Genomic DNA, 15573 nt, shown 5'->3' with positions numbered 1-15573 from the left:
CCAATTGGCAATTTCGGGCCTTTTGGTTTTTTGCCTACCTCGTAGCAACTCGTCACAACTTCTCGGCATTGGCGGTAGGCATTGGTAAGAAGGGGTTAAGACGATGTGTGTGGGGGGAGGAACGCCATCACCTCCCCCCAGCGAGCGAAGGGTGGTCCGTTAAAGGACCCCGGGGGGCGTGGCCCTGTCCGAAGCCTATGGAGGTGTGGGCCAAAGGCACGCCCCAGAGCGGTGACCCGGGGGAGCTCCTAGTCGACGTGCCTTGCGGGAGTCTCCCCCGATATAAGGTTAACCCTTCCCCGTGTCTCCAGCAAATGGGCTGGAGCCAGATAGTCGTTAGGACCAATGCCTATGCCAATGCCTCTCATTCCTGAATTCAATAAAAGTTGTTGCCTAATTCGCCCAATTAACCTTACATTATGGTGTCTTGTGTCTTTATTTATCCTGGTGGGGGCGGGAACTCGCCACGCAACTAGGGAAACTTGTCCATCTCGGTTTCCCTGCCAGTTCCACCATTTCACATGATCCTCTTTCACCTGCCTCCTCCTCCAAACTATATATTTGGAGTTTATTAGTCAGCTCTGTGAGAGACTCTTCACATCTGCCACCTCCGCAAGGGATTAGCTTTTAATGGGCTGGCTGGGCCTCTTCCTCCTCACATCTCCTGCGGCAATAACTCTTCGCTGCTTGGCTTATTTTGACATCCCGGTGACCTGTTCTTTCCATCTCGAAAGGCCTCTCTCCTCATTAGCTTGTGTAGAGAGGCAGGAGAATGGCAGTGTGTTGACTCAGTGTTTAAACCTAAGCCTGTTAATTTGATAAAGCCTGTAAGAGAACTGGGATTGGAGGCGGGAGAGAGTGCAAGGAAGGAGAGTATCATCAGATTAGTCCTGGCTGCACCACAGACCTCCCAGAGACTCAGTCAGTGCATTGGCTGTTTCATGGGACCGTTTGCAAGCCGAGCATATTCTGCCCTGGCTGCAGAGGCCAAGGAGCTTCTGTTTACTAAAAAAGACCTTGCTATTTTCTGCACTCAGGTGTGGACAGAAGCCAGTCAGTCACAAACCATTTGTTCTGCGCCGTTGCTTAGTTTTCCCATTTGGAGTTCACAGGTTTTTATGCTCCAGTGGAGCTGGTGTGATCTGCTTGGTCTAATGTTCTCATTCCTAAAGCATGATTTGTAAGGTAGTTAAATTTTGAATCAGGGTTCAAGATGACCTCAACAGATTGGAGAACTGGGGCCAAAACAAGCAATAGGAAATTCAATAGGGACAAATATCAGGTTCTGCACTTTGGCAGGAATAAGCAGCTACACAAATATAGGATGGGGAACACCTGGGTTGCCAGTTTGTGGATTGTGAGAAGGATCTAAGGAGTCTTAGTAGACCACAAGCATAAAATGAGTAAACAGTGTGATGCGGCAGCAAAAAAAGAAAAGAAAATTCTGGGCTGCATCAACAGAAGTCTGGTGTCCAGATCAAGGGAAGTTATTTTGTTGTTTAGTTGTGTCCGACTCTTCATAACCCCATGGGCCAGAGCACGCCAGGCACTCCTGTCTTCCACTGCCTCCCACAGTTTGGTCAAAATCATGCTGGTAGCTTCGAGAACACTGTCCAACCATCTCGTCCTCTGTCGTCCCCATCTCCTTGTGCCCTCCATCTTTCCCAACATCAGGGTCTTTTCCAGGGAGTCTTCTCTTCTCATGAGGTGGCCAAAGTATTGGAGCCTCAGCTTCAGGATCTGTCCTTCCAGTGAGCACTCAGGGCTGATTTCCTTCAGAATGAAGAGGTTTGATCTTCTTGCAGTCCATGGGACTCTCAAGAGTCTCCTCCAGCACCATAATTCAAAAGCATCCATTCTTCGGCGATCAGCCTTCTTTATGGTCCAGCTCTCACTTCCATACATCACTACTGGGAAAGCCATAGCTTTAACTATACGGACCTTTGTTGGCAAGGTGATGTCTCTGCTTTTTAAGATGCTGTCTAGGTTTGTCATTGCTTTTCTCCCAAGAAGCAGGCGTCTTTTAATTTTGTGGCTGCTGTCACCATCTGCAGTGATCATGGAGCCCAAGAAAGTAAAATCTCTCACTGCCTCCATTTCTTCCCCAAGGGAAGTTATAGTACTGCTCTATTCTGCCTTGGTCTGATCACATCTGGAGTCCTGTCTCCAGTTCTGGGCACTGCAGTTTAAGAAGGATATGACAAGCTGCAATGTGTGCAAAGGAGGGGGAACCAAGATGACCGAAGCTTATGAAGAATGCTTGAGGGAGTTGGGTATGTTTAGCCTGGAGCCTGGAGGTGAAATGATAGCTATCTTCAGATATCTGAAGGGCTGTTACATGGAAGATGCAGCAAGCTTGTTTTCTGCTGCTCCAGAGGGGAGGACCTGAACCAGTGTCTTTAAATGTCAAGAAAGGGAATTCCGATTAAACATGAAGGAAAACTTTCTTACGGCATGAGCTGTTCAACAGTGGAACAGCCTCCCTTGGAAGCTGGTGGACTCTCCTTTCCTGGAGGTTTTTAAACAGAGGTTGGGTGGCCACCTGTCAGAGATCCTTTTAGCTGTGGTTCCTGCACTGCAGGGGGTTGGACTAGATGACCTTTGGTGTCCCCCTCCAACTCTACACTAGTGTGCTGCTATGATTCAAAATGTGGCCTAGGTCTCCATCTCCCCCATGTCAGCATGTTTCAAAGAGAGTTTGTTGCTTGTACTGGGTATGTCCATCCCAGTTTTTCCAGTTTGGGGCTATTGTTTTTTTAAAAAAACTCCTACAAAGTAGTTTGGTGGCTGAACACAGAGGATTGGCAGCCTGTAGCTTCTGTCCCCACAACCAAACGCTTTGTTTCTCTTTCTGCCAGGCCTTGGATCAGCGAGGAGTTAAAAGACCTGATCTTGAAGATGCTGGAAAAGAATCCTGAAATGAGGATAACGGTCCCTGAAATTAAGGTAAGTGGGACATGAACTTTAATAGGAACAAAGGAAGCTGCCTTATATGTTTACTTGTCCTTCCATTCACTGACCGGCAATGGCTTTCCAGGGTTTCAGGCAGGGTTTTCCACAGCCGTTCCTGGAGATGCCAGGGTTTGAACCTGGAACCTCATTGGCTTGCGCAGACTTAGAATTTTGCCACCTCTGGGCTGTTAAGTTTCAGTGTCCATCTCATTTACATGTTAAGTTTTATTAGAGTTGCCCCACCAAGCTGTGCCTGTCCTCAACCAGCCCCAGCTGCCTGTGCCCTCCAACACCTAGCTGCCACCCCATAGGACAGATAGATAGATAAACTTTATTCGCATTAGCCAATGGCCATAGCAACATAAAACAAGCAATTTATACAATTAAAAATACAACAATGGGTAAAAAGGACAATCAGATGACCAAGATTATCGTTCAGATAGTGGCCCTTAACCTCATTGCACCCTCGACAAACCTAGCAACCTTTGCTGTTGTCTGATCATTTTGATCTGATAAAAGAAAGAACAATGTGGCCGCAGATGGGCGGCCTGGGATGGTAAGTAAGAGTGGGGTGATGATCTCATTCCTCAGATCTTTATAAAGGGGACAGGACAGGAGAACATGAGCCACTGTTTCCAGATTGCCATCTCCACATGGGCAGAGTCGTTTCTCAGTTGGAATCTTTTGGTATCTGCCCTCAAGTACGGCAGAGGGCATCACATCCAATCTGGCCCTCAGGATTTGCCACCTGAGGCAGCCACCTCACTCTGCCTCTTGCTAGGGCTGGCCTTGACCATGATAGCCTTGGCTTGTGTCTTCCATGCAGTTGCACCCTTGGGTGACGAAGTTTGGAGAGGATCCTCTGCCTCTCGAGGAGGAGCATTGCACAATTGTGGAGGTCACCGAGGAGGAAGTGAAGAACTCCGTCAAGACTATCCCGAGTTTGCCTGCTGTGGTGCGTACCGCTGCCGTCGCGACACTGTGTTGTGCAGGGCTTAAAAGCCACCATCCCTCTGCATTGTGTGGTTGATGGTACAGAACATTAAGCTGCAGAGTGGAAGGAGGTTGGATCCTGTTTGCCCCAGCAGAAGGAGATGAATGCTTTAGGATTTGACTGGGAAGCTGGTTCAGAAGGTCAGGAGCTACTGCACTGACAGTAGCCTTGTCTGTGTTTTTCTGCTTGCTTCTTTTCTGCCCTAAAATACCTGCTCAACCTGTATATTGCAAGCAACTTATCAGGCGAGCCTGACATAATAAGAATGCTTATATTGGAAGCCACCGTCATAATCTGGTATGCAGCATTTGAAATTCACCAAGCACATTTTGCACCTGGCTATCTGCCACTTGCGGCCAAGTGAAGATTCCCAGGCATCGGCGCCTGATGCCTCCACCATCTGGAACTGCATGCCTCGGGGTCCTTGGATCTTGCCTGTTTTCACACACTAACAACACATCCAGTAGAATTATACCTGTTATATTTTATCTTCACAATCAGAATGAGTTTCAGGAACCGGTATGTCAAAAAATACAAATTTTGAGCCGGCTGGCCCCCAAATGGCAACTAGGCATTCTGTTTTGGCAACTGCAACCCTGGTTTAAGGAGCTATTTGGCGCCTAGAGTATGTATCAGAGTATCTAACACTGCTGCTATGTAGGGGGCATCCCTGATGCAGTGGACTGTAAAACTCTCTGTGCACCTACTCCAAAAGTGTGGCAGCTGCTCACTCGCTCTTCCTCCAGGCAGTTTTGAAAATGGAGGTACTGTTGGTGCAAGGAGATGCTCCTGGATGCTTGGCACCCCAGCAAGCTGCCTTGTTTACCTTTATGGCTTGGCTGGCTCTGGAATTTATCCGGGACTCCAAGCACATTGGGACCCGGGTGGTGCTGTGGGTTAAACCACAGAGCCTAGTACTTGCCGATCAGAAGGTCAGCGGTTCGAATCCCCGCAACGGGGTGAGCACCCGTTGCTCGGTCCCTGCTCCTGCCAACCTAGCAGTTCAAAAGCATGTCAAAATGCAAGTAGATAAATAGGTATCGCTCCGGTGGGAAGGTAAATGGCGTTTCTGTGCACTGCTCTGGTTTGACAGAAGCGGCTTAGTCGTGCTGGCCACATGACCTGGAAGCCATACGCCAGCTCCCTTGGCCAATAAAGCAAGATGAGCACAGCAACCCCAGAGTTGGTCACAACTGGACCTAATGGTCAGGGGTCCTTTTACCTTTACCTTTACCAAGCACATTCTTGTTTCCACTGTGAAATCCTTCCTAATGATTTGAGGTGCTTGGAGCACGCCGTCCCTTTAAGAACAAAAGAATAGCTCTGCTGAGGTCCAGCATCTTGTTCTCACAGTGGCCAAACCAACGCCTGTAGAAAATCCGCATGCAGGACTCAAGCGCATCAGCAATCTCCGTGATTTCCATCAAGTGGTATTCAGAAGAAATACTGCCTCCTAGTGTGGAGGGGGGAGCACAGCCGTTTTCCCAGTCCTCTTGTAAAACCATCCAAATTGGTGACCACCACTGCCTCCAGTGGGAGAGAGTTCCATAGTTTAACAGCTTGCTGTGTGAAGAAGTGCTTTCTTCTATCTGCCCTGAATCTTTTTTTTAATAAGCTATTTTTATTAAAGCTTGAAACAAAGAAAGAAAAGACAGTATCCAGAAATAAATGTCAAATATCAAGCATTTTTTAATCTGTCCTGAATCTTTGAACACTTACGGTAGCTTTATTGGATGTCCATCAGCTCTAATGTTACTGGAGAGCGAGAAAAACTTTCTGAACAGGCTGCAGTTGCAAAGCAAAAAACATACAATCACATTTTTTAAAAAAGAAGGCTGCAATCACAATCTTGAGACTGAAAGTTTGGAAAGGCATGAGTGGATGTAGATGAGTGGCATGTGTTCTTCTCTGTGATCCATTTGCAATCCTGATTTCTGTTCTTCTTCTTACCCCCTTCCCTAAAGATTTTAGTGAAAGCCATGCTGAGGAAACGATCTTTCAGCAACCCATTTGAGGCCCAGGCCAGGCGAGAAGAGAGATCCATGTCGGCTCCTGGAGACTTATTAATGTATGTACCTCTTTTTCTAGTGTTTGTCTACGGCAGGGTAGGGGAGCCACACCACAAAGGCAGCAAAAGGGTTCTGTACCCTGGATCTGTGGAGATCTGGGAGGAAGTGACAAGCTCTGGAGCAATCACGTTACACGCCACCACAATCTCTGAGCAGTAAGAGACTCCCAGGGGTGTGCCTGCCCTTTCCCAGGGTTCAGTTTCCTTGGAATGAAGGTTAGCAGAGACTGTGGTGTCATTAGGATATATGGTTTTATTTACACATAGATACATCCAAAGGACAAGATGGACATGCTCACAGCATTGATACTCCAGCAGATCCTGTTTCTCCATTAGTCACAGATTTGGATCCAGCACAGAGCAAGTCTGTCTCTGTGTCTCCATCTTCCAGTTCAGCTCACCCACATTGCTGTGGCTATGGTTCTCCTACATAGCTGCTAGGTGGGGTAGGTGGAGACAAGGCCCATCCATTAGCCTGGAGGGCATCATCGCTTAGTTGCAGCTCTTGCAACCTGGTTTATTCTTTTGCTGATGAGGACACTTCAGTGGCCAGCTAAGGTTATTGCCTTAAACTTGTCTGACCTGTTCAGCCAAACCTCCTCTCTGAGATTCTTGGGCACAGGGATCCAAGAACTGCAAGGGTCTCTGGGTATCATCCAGACTGACCCCACAAAGCAAAAGGGGAAGAATTATTTGAAGGTAGGAGATCGGCTGAGGGCTTAGGAGGAGCTGGAAGAGCCTTCACACAGTTGCACTGTTCATGGTGCTCATTTGCATCTTGCGTGAATATTCAAAACCAATTGGGAAAAGCGAAAGTCTCATTTTTAGCAAACAGAAAAGCAGCCCCCTAAAAGTTGCTTTTAAAATCATTTTTAAATCCCCAGCTTGTAATTCTGCATAATGTTTCCAGTGTTCATATTTCTCTAAAAGTGAATTAAGGGCCGAAGTCAGGGCAATTAAAAAAGCTTTCAAATTGCACAGTCGGTCCTTAATTTACTTTTAGAGAAATAGTAATTGGTGTGTTCCTTGCCCTCGCAACCCCCCCCCCTGAATTATATATTGATTCTGTGACCATCAGGATTAATGTTTAATTATTTTGCATGGCAACTTCGGACATCCGGGTTCACTTTTCAACACCCAGTTCCAAATTGCGGCAAACTGAAATAGATTTTCTTTTTTTCAAGGAGACAGAAATAGAAAAACAAATTGCAAGCTTTCTCTTTATGAGGGGGGGGGTTTGAGATGAAGGTGGGGGACAGAAGCTTTCTGTTCTGATTTGCGTATTCTTGACATTAAGGTTTTATCTGTGGGCAGAGAAGGAATAACGCATTTGCACAGGGAATGCTGAAACGATAAAACCGAACCAATTATCAGTGGTTGATGCTAATCTTTCCCCCTGTATGGTTTTCTCCACAGATTGTGCAGAAGTGAAAGGAAAATAGTAATTAATTATGTGAGCCAGGTGGTTAAAATAGAAACTGGTACAGTTTTGTAGTACACCTTATACTATGTAGAATATACTACAATACTGGAATTACTAAAAACTACAAATACGCGTTCACAACATACATTTGAAGCCTGTTGAAAACAGTTCAGACAACCATGGCTGCTACACACCCCCAAAAAAGAATTATGGGAGCTGTAGCTTGTTGAAGGTGGCTGAGAGTTGTTCGGAGACTCCCATTCCCCTCTCAGAGCTATGATTCCCAGAGTGGTTTCACCATGCAGCCCTTTCCCCAGGGAATTCTGGGAATTGTAGCTCTGTGAGAGGAATAGGGGGTCTCCTCCATCTCCTAGCATTCTTTGGGGGAAGCCATGACTGTTTAAAGTGGTATCATAGTTTCCTGTCCTACGGGTCCAAAAGCTGACCAGGGCAAAGGATTGATTGACGCCCTGAAGAACCCAGATTCAGGGATTCCAAAGAAAGTTCTAGTACTTTATTATAGAGACATACCAAGAGACTTACATGCAATAGTGCAGTGCTGAATTCCTTGCTGCCACACCTCAAGATGGATGTTGAAGCGGCTTTGTCGGTGAGGGGCTAATTGTACATGGGCTACTTACACGAAAAGCGAGCTACGTAAGCTGGCAACAGTAGCTCAGTTAACCACCCTTGGCTTAGAGGCCTGTTCCCCACTCCCATCCATCTTTCGGAAAAAAGGAGTAGTCGACAGCTCAGACAGTGTGAGAAGCTTCCCCTCTCCCAACTAAGTGAACCAAAAGTAAGGCTTCAAAGCAAAGCAGATGAGCATGTATGATCTCATTTGACAGCTCACACCAATTAGTCCTGGGGTTATCCTGACTACCAAGAGGGCCTTTACAGGCCTACCAGGATATTCACACCGTGTACACAGAGTGCTTTAAATGCATTTTGCTGGTTTTGCCTAAATTGACTGTCATCACAATCCTTTGCAGGTTTACTCAAGAGAAAGCTCCATGGTATTCAGTAGCTTGCTTCCAGGTGTAGGATTCACCCATTGAGCTCAAAGTAATTTAGGTCCTGGAACCCAGGGATAAGTCTTTCTGAGTCCGTGTGCACTGCAGGGTGCAGAACCTCTGGCCTTCCAGATGGTGGCGCTGTAGTTGTCAGCCAGCAAAACCTGGAGGGCGGCAGGCTCTCTGTCCATGGTGGAGTGGCTAACCTTCCAGGTGTTGGGTTTGCAACTCCCATCCTTCCTCTCCATGGACCCCGTTGGCTGATGGGAATTGGAGTCCAGAATGTGTTGGGGGGAAAGGCTGTTCTTAGCCAGGGGTTCCGAGCACCAGAAAACCCCATCAAATCATCATGGGCTGTGTGACAAAAGTCCTTGTCTTCCATCCCTCCTTATGCTTCCTTTGAACAACTTCCAAATCCTCCATAAAGATATCCTCTGCTTGCCTTTTTCCTCACTCGCACCCCACCCATCCCTGTTGATTTTCAAAAAGTATTATTTCTGCATGTATATTTTTTTACTTTCTGTCTCAATTCATGCAATCTCATTGCTGGGTTTTCCCCCCGTTTCCTTTGTCTTCGTGGTTTGTCTCCAGGCATGGTTTCCGCTTAAGCCCATCTGTCTATTTGCACCCAGCTTTAAGGTAACTCGGTGTCTTGCGCTGTGACCTTTTCTCCCGTCTTGTAATTTGGTGGTGCCTGTGTGTGTTATTAGAGAGAATCTCTTTCACTGTTCCTAGAAGAGTGGGTATGTTCCACTGTGTCACGCTCAATGTTCAGTCATGAATACAGCTTGCCCTCTTTCTCCTCCTCCCTCTTCCCCCTTCTTCCATATTTTCTCTTTCTATGTTTCCCCCCCCCTTCCTTTATTTTTAAAAACTTCTATTGATGCAGCCTCTGCGTTGTAGGCAACTCAAGGTTAACAAGAGAGCTGTGGACCAAAACAGGTCCCGGAAATACAGCCCGAGGCAAATGGAACACTAAGCTGGAGTTTCCCAAACAGAGAGAACTATATTTGCAGACTGATGCCTCAGGAGAGGTGGAGGGCTGTAGCTCAGTGGGTGGGGCACCTACTTCTCACACAAAAGGTCCCGGGTTCAATCCCCAATGACATCTCTAGGTAGCGCTGGGAGAGACATTGCCAATCAGTGCAGGCAGTAATGAGCTATATGGACCAATGACATATAAGTTTCCTGTGTAGTGCTGAAGAAAAACTTCTCCCGCATTTTTCTTCAACAATCCTTCAATTTAATGAGAATAAGAAGAGAGGAGGGGAGAGGAAATTTTGATGATGTTCTTGTGGGTGGGGTGCAGGGTTTTGGTCCTTCTTCCACTGCTTTTGATGTGTTTGGGAAGAGTTATTTTCTTCCATTCTACAAGCTAATGGTGGTCTGCTCTCAGCAGCCTCCCAGGGTGCCCACACTTCGATCAAAATGCAAGGGAAGGCATCATGTGATTAACTCGTCCCTCTTTGGCGCCTTTTTAGGACCAGAAGGGGCAGGCGGTCAGGGAAAGTTCTGAAGGAACATCTCCTGGAAAGAAAGTCACAAACACACACAAACCCTTAGGCACCTCAGAATCAATAAGGTTGGCTCAGAACCCCATGCTGCCCCACTCCAATGCTAAGGAAATTCAAATTAAATGCCAGAGCACTCCAAACATTGCAGAGCCTTCATCCTGGCATGCCTAATTTTCCCCTCAGCGACTCTGGAGGGAAGAGACTTAAAGAGCCTCCACCATGAATACAAGTCTTCCAAGAATCTCCTTCACCAGCCTAAAATTTGGTTTCCTGAGGTTGAGTGGTCGAAGAACGGATTCTGTCATCATTGGATCCATGCACTTTTCAAAATTCTACCAGGAGTCAGGCTTACTAGCATCATCTAAAACAGGCTTCCTCAGCCTCGGCCCTCCAGATGTTTTTGGCCTACAACTCCCGTGATCCTTAGCTAGCAGGACCAGTGGTCAGGGATGATGGGAACTGTAGTCTCAAAACATCCTGAGGGCCGAGGTTGAGGAAGCCTGATCTAAAAACATAAGGAAAGCCTGCTGAATCAGGCCAGTGGCAGCATCCTGCCCTCACAGTGGCCGCCCAGGCAAGCAGGAACCGAGCGCAAGAGCCCTCTCCCCTTCCTGTGGTTTCCAGCAACTGGTACAGTGGTACCTCAGGTTACATACACTTCAGGTTACAGATGCTTCAGGTTACAGACTCCGCTAACCCAGAAATATTACCTCAGGTTAAGAACTTTGCTTCAGGATGAGAACAGAAATCATGCTCCGGCGGCGCGGCGGCAGCAGGAGGCCCCATTAGCTAAAGTGGTGCTTCAGGTTAAGAACAGTTTCAGGTTAAGAACGGACCTCCAGAACGAGTTAAGTACTTAACGCGAGTGTCAGAGCTGCCTCTAGGTCCCAGCTCACAGAGGACCAACACTAGGCTGTCGTAATGTACAAAAGTCTTTATTGAAGTTCAATTTCCATTTCAAAGCCACAGCGCACAGCCCTACATCTTAAACCCTAGATCGGCGAAGTCCCGTCTGAGTCTCCTCCCCTCTGACACCAGTTTAAGATCCTAGCCCTGCTCCACCTTTTCCGCTGCTCTCTCCTCCTCTGGGTCCTCCTGCCCGCTGGGGCATTGCCCTTTCTGGACTCTTCCGACGCTGAGTCGCTTAGCTCCTCCCCCTGCCTCCTGCGGGCTTTAGGACCCGGTTCCCAATCCTCATTCTCTGCTGTCCCGCGCTCCTGTACATTTGAACTTGCCTCTCGCGCCAACCCAGTGACCTTTCTCCTAACCGTTACACTACTTCGGTCACTGCTTCCCTCTTCCGGGATACTGGCCGGATCTGACCTCCTCTCCGTTGTCCGACTTTCTGATGGAGGCGTGGTCAGCCCTGCCTCGTCTTCTCTCCCTGGTGGGGAATGCACTGGCCCCGATCCTTGGGACTCTTCCCCCCCACTCTGCTCTGGTGGGGAAGCTGGTCCTGATTTCCAGCTACTGCTCTGGGAGTCCCTGCTGCCCCCTTGCTCCTGGGGCATTCCCCTTGGGAACCCCCTACCCCTGGCCACTGGCGCCCCCTTCTGTGAATCTTCCGATTCGCTGGAGAGGCTCATGGAATCCCTCGGTCCACTGTCCTCTTCTCCTACGCTCCCCTCGGATTCTTCCCCTTCGCTCTCCATCTCCTCTCTTCCCTGTGCCTCTGCTCCTGAGCCCCTGACAGCGAGGTACCACTGTATTCAGAAGCATTACTGCCTCTAACTATGGAGGCAGAAGATAGCCATTGTGGCTGGAAGACTCCCCTTGCAAAAGCAAATGAGCTGCTGCTATACAGGAGAGAGGATTTGTTGCCTTTCTGGATGGCTCTGCAAATCGGAAGCTGCTAGAAGTTACCGGAACCTGTGTCATTACCAGTTAATTGGAGCAGCGTTTGGCTCTCCCAGGCAGCATTTCTCATTAATTCAGGCAATTAGCTGTACTGTATCACCTGGGAAACACTGTCATTGGGGAGAGAGAACTGATCCCTTTCAGGAAATGGATTTTTTCATTTTTTTAAAAAAAAGATGGCCTTATGTGGCTCTGGGGAGAAGGTGGAGGTGGAGAGCTTGGCAAAACAGCTTGGAGACTAAAGTCTTGTGTCCTGAGCCTAATGACAGCATCAGGGAAGGACTCCAGGGCAGATTTCCAGAGACTCACATTCAGGAAAATGAACAGGGAACGCACACCCCTTCCCAAATGAAGCAGGAGTGGCTTACCACATTTCAAAGAAAATAAAGCAATGCTTTGCTAAAGAGTTTGGAGGTATGTAAGATGAATGTTGTGCCAAAAGCCTATTCTGCATCTCCACCGCCCTGCCCACCATTCCCCCTCAATTAACAAGAACAGAAACGGCGCTTGGAAGTTATCAAAAGGGAAATAAAATGTTCATGAAATTCTAACAAGCGTTTTTGTTCTGCTTGCCTCCCTTTTGAACCGGGCAGGGGGGTCTCTTAGACTGTTCTTTCTTCCATTCTACAAACTAACTCACCAGTGGTCTGTATGCTACAACTGTCCTGCATGCCCACATTGCCATCACAGGAAGTGCAGGCACCCAGGGAGGCTGCAAGGAGCTGGACAAATCTTTCCCAGAAAGGAAAATGCATAATGTCAAGGTTAGAAAAATGGCAGTGTCTTTTGCAGAGGAATAAAATATTTGAGAAACTGGAGAGCAGATTTCAGTTTAGCAGTACATAAGACCGTGAAGTCCAGAATCTAAAATTACCTAACTGTACTCACTGCCTATGCTTCCGGCTTACATATCACCAGTGATAAAACACCTTCCCAAAATGGCGAAGTAGGTGAGTGAGTAGACCATTGGTCCATCTAGCTTAATAGTGTTTGTACTGACTGGCAGTGGCTTTCCAGGGCTTTCAGCAGGAGGTTTTCTCCTAGCCCTACCTGAAGATGGAAACTCAACCTGGGACCATTTTTCTCTGCAAAACAGATGCTCTGTGAATGAGCTACGGCCGTCTCCAATAGGGACTACCACACACAGCTTGCTTTCTTCTGTAATGGGTGGGGTTTTATAATGTGTATCTTTTGAACGTGCGCAGAAAGCAAGGGAGCCGAGAAGGGTTGAAGGATCCCGACCTGCCTGACGTATCTGAAGACGAGGCCACATCCTGAAGCCCCCAGCATGTCACACACCGATCACTTAACTGCTGCTACCGTGACCATCGTATCCAGTGGTGTTGTCCTGCACGCCATGCTGTTTTCATCAACCAAAGTTTGTGACTTGAAAAGAGAGAGAGAGGGAGATCGCTGCTTTGCAGGCGGTTGGACTCGAAGTCCCTTTGGGTCCCAACTCTACAATCCTATGATTCTATCATATCGAAGAGAGAAAATGGTGGGAGTCAAATCTGGTGGGACAAGAAATGGCCTGTGGAAGAGCTGGTTCTCTGGCAACTGGCTGCCCACATCTGTTTACGTCGTAAGACATTTTGATGTTGTATACTGGACCATGTGCCTCATATCTTCCAGTTGTGCTTCATGTTGTGATATATGTAGTCAGCGACGTACGGCAATTCGACCGATGAATGTGCACCAAATGTTCTTTGCTAGAGAATGCTTGGTTCAGAACCACCCATGTACATCCCGGCTCCCGGCATTTATTTATTTTTTGTTTCGGAATTTCTCAGTCAGGTTGCCTGCTCGAGCCCAATGTTGTCTGTTACGCAACCTGCTATAATGGAACAGGTGTGTTCTAAGCTGCCTCCATTAAGCAGCCTTTTTACCTTTCAGAATTTAATTGGTCCAACCTACTCCCAATATAAAGTAGACCTTGACACCAGGTGAATCACAAAGCTTCAGATCAGTTTTTCCCCAAACCAAACTATGCCTTTACTTACAAGTTTTGAGTCAAGCAGTTTTTGAGAAAATGCTTTAAAAATAAACTAACTAGTTTTACGCTTTGAGTACATACCCACAAAAGCAAATATAAATAGAGATAAACCACATCCAGTTAGACCTATTCTAGACTATCCCTAGCCCAGCAAATACTCATCAGTACAGTGGTTTCTAGTCTTCTCAGTTCAACTTCTCAAGACAGGATCCATTGCAGGTTTTCATCCTGGCCCTGTGCTTCAGGTTTCTGCTGTTTTCTTCAATAGAGTTCTTATTTCAGTTCTTTCTTAGTTCCTACCTCCGTGTTTTGGCTTTTTTCTCATAATTTCTTCAGCTCTGATCTCTTTTTTAAGCCTAATTTCTTTATCAACTTTACTTATGTACAAAACTTCCCTTCGCAACCTTTTAGGCAATCAGAAGGGGAATAGAGTCCTGGTTAAGTTTCTGTTTTTCCCTAATTGCCAGGCTGAACCATTGACCCTCTTGTGCAAAAAACCCTTCTGCTTTGTATTTTAAACTTTCCTGTGTAAAACACCTTCCTGTGAGCTTTTGACCACCCTGTGCAAAAGAGCATATCTCAGTGAACCCTGTGCTTTAAACAGGTGCCTTTTTGTTTAAAGAATGCATCAGAAACACTCCCATCCATGCCCACATCCATCATGCTTCAGCTGGTTCTGTAGGAAGCAGCTGGATCAAAGTCAGAAAATTGGAAGATGTCAGTTTACCTTCATCCATAGCCCTTGGGCTTTGGTGGTAGAGCTTGTAAGAGCTTGTCATCTCGTGGACTTTCAGAAGAGTCTGGAATTGATTCTGTAGATTCCCTGCAGTGGGATTGGTTGGAATCAGCTCCCTGTGCAATCTACAAAGCCCGAGGTTGGCTAGCATCAAGAAATGTTGATCATGCAGATCAGGGAGGGAGAGTAGCTAGTGGCCTGAAGATTGCCAATCAATCTTGGATGCACAATCAGCACAAAGTAAAGCATCCCTAGGATGAAAAGACCATGGCAAAATCTCTTGGAGTCTGTCTGAAGTTCCTGCAAGCACATGCATAATGAGGAATGGAGCTCTGTGCCTGTATGATGATCAGAACAGTGGCTTGTCTATATCCTACAGCAGGCATAGGCAAACTCGGCCCACCAGATGTTTTGGGACTACAACTCCCATGACCCTAGCTAACAGGACCAGTGGTCAGGGATGATGGGCATTGTAGTCCCTAAACATCTGGAGGGCTGAGTTTGCCTATGCCTGTCCTACAGCGACCAGAAGCATCTTGCTGTAGGTAGGAAGGAAGAGATTAAAGGAGACAGGTTGCTTGCAAAATAATTTCAATTTGACTTTGCTCAAGGATAATCTTCTCCAAGTCACTGAGTCAAACCTGATTCCTTCCTTCCTTCTGAAGCCACTCAAGCCTGTACCTGCTGAATTTTTACAGCAGTTGGTGCAGGAATTGAGCCTATGAAGTCTTTAAAAGACTATTAAAGTTTTTTGGGGGGTTTTTTAATGGTGGAAGGTGCAGGAAATGGGTCAGCCATTAATAGCACCCCTGGCTACCCTAGAACTTGAATCCTTTTATTCCGTTTTTTGTGGGGGGAGTAATGATAGCAGGAGCAGTAATCAGACTCACAAAAAGACTGTGCACAAAAATCAGCAAACGGAAAACCAGTGGCTTTACTAGCAGAAGATCGGAAGTTCATCTGTGCTTCAACTAGTGAGAGAGGAGACATTCATTTCAATTCAGTTCAGTTCAATTCAATCTG

At 47.0% G+C, this 15573-nt stretch overlaps 1 protein-coding gene across 2 annotated transcripts in view; it reads left to right on the top strand.

Annotated features, from left to right (window-relative positions):
• Positions 1 to 14401, top strand: part of CAMKK1 (calcium/calmodulin dependent protein kinase kinase 1) — a 95513-nt gene extending 81112 nt beyond the window's left edge. For both annotated transcript variants that reach the window (XM_079955673.1, XM_079955674.1), the window contains exons 13-16: positions 2859 to 2946; positions 3779 to 3907; positions 5911 to 6014; positions 13027 to 14401. In XM_079955673.1, coding sequence (XP_079811799.1) covers positions 2859 to 2946; positions 3779 to 3907; positions 5911 to 6014; positions 13027 to 13099 — 394 coding nt within the window. In that variant the 3' untranslated portion in view covers positions 13100 to 14401. The remainder of the gene's footprint in view (positions 1 to 2858; positions 2947 to 3778; positions 3908 to 5910; positions 6015 to 13026) is intronic.
• Positions 14402 to 15573: the final 1172 nt, after the last annotated feature.

Source organism: Podarcis cretensis (assembly GCF_951804945.1).
Source record: "Podarcis cretensis genome assembly, chromosome: 15".
Classification (NCBI taxonomy): domain Eukaryota; kingdom Metazoa; phylum Chordata; class Lepidosauria; order Squamata; family Lacertidae; genus Podarcis; species Podarcis cretensis.
The sequence above is the reverse complement of the archived record's forward strand: the minus strand, read 5'-3'. Positions and strand labels throughout refer to the sequence as shown.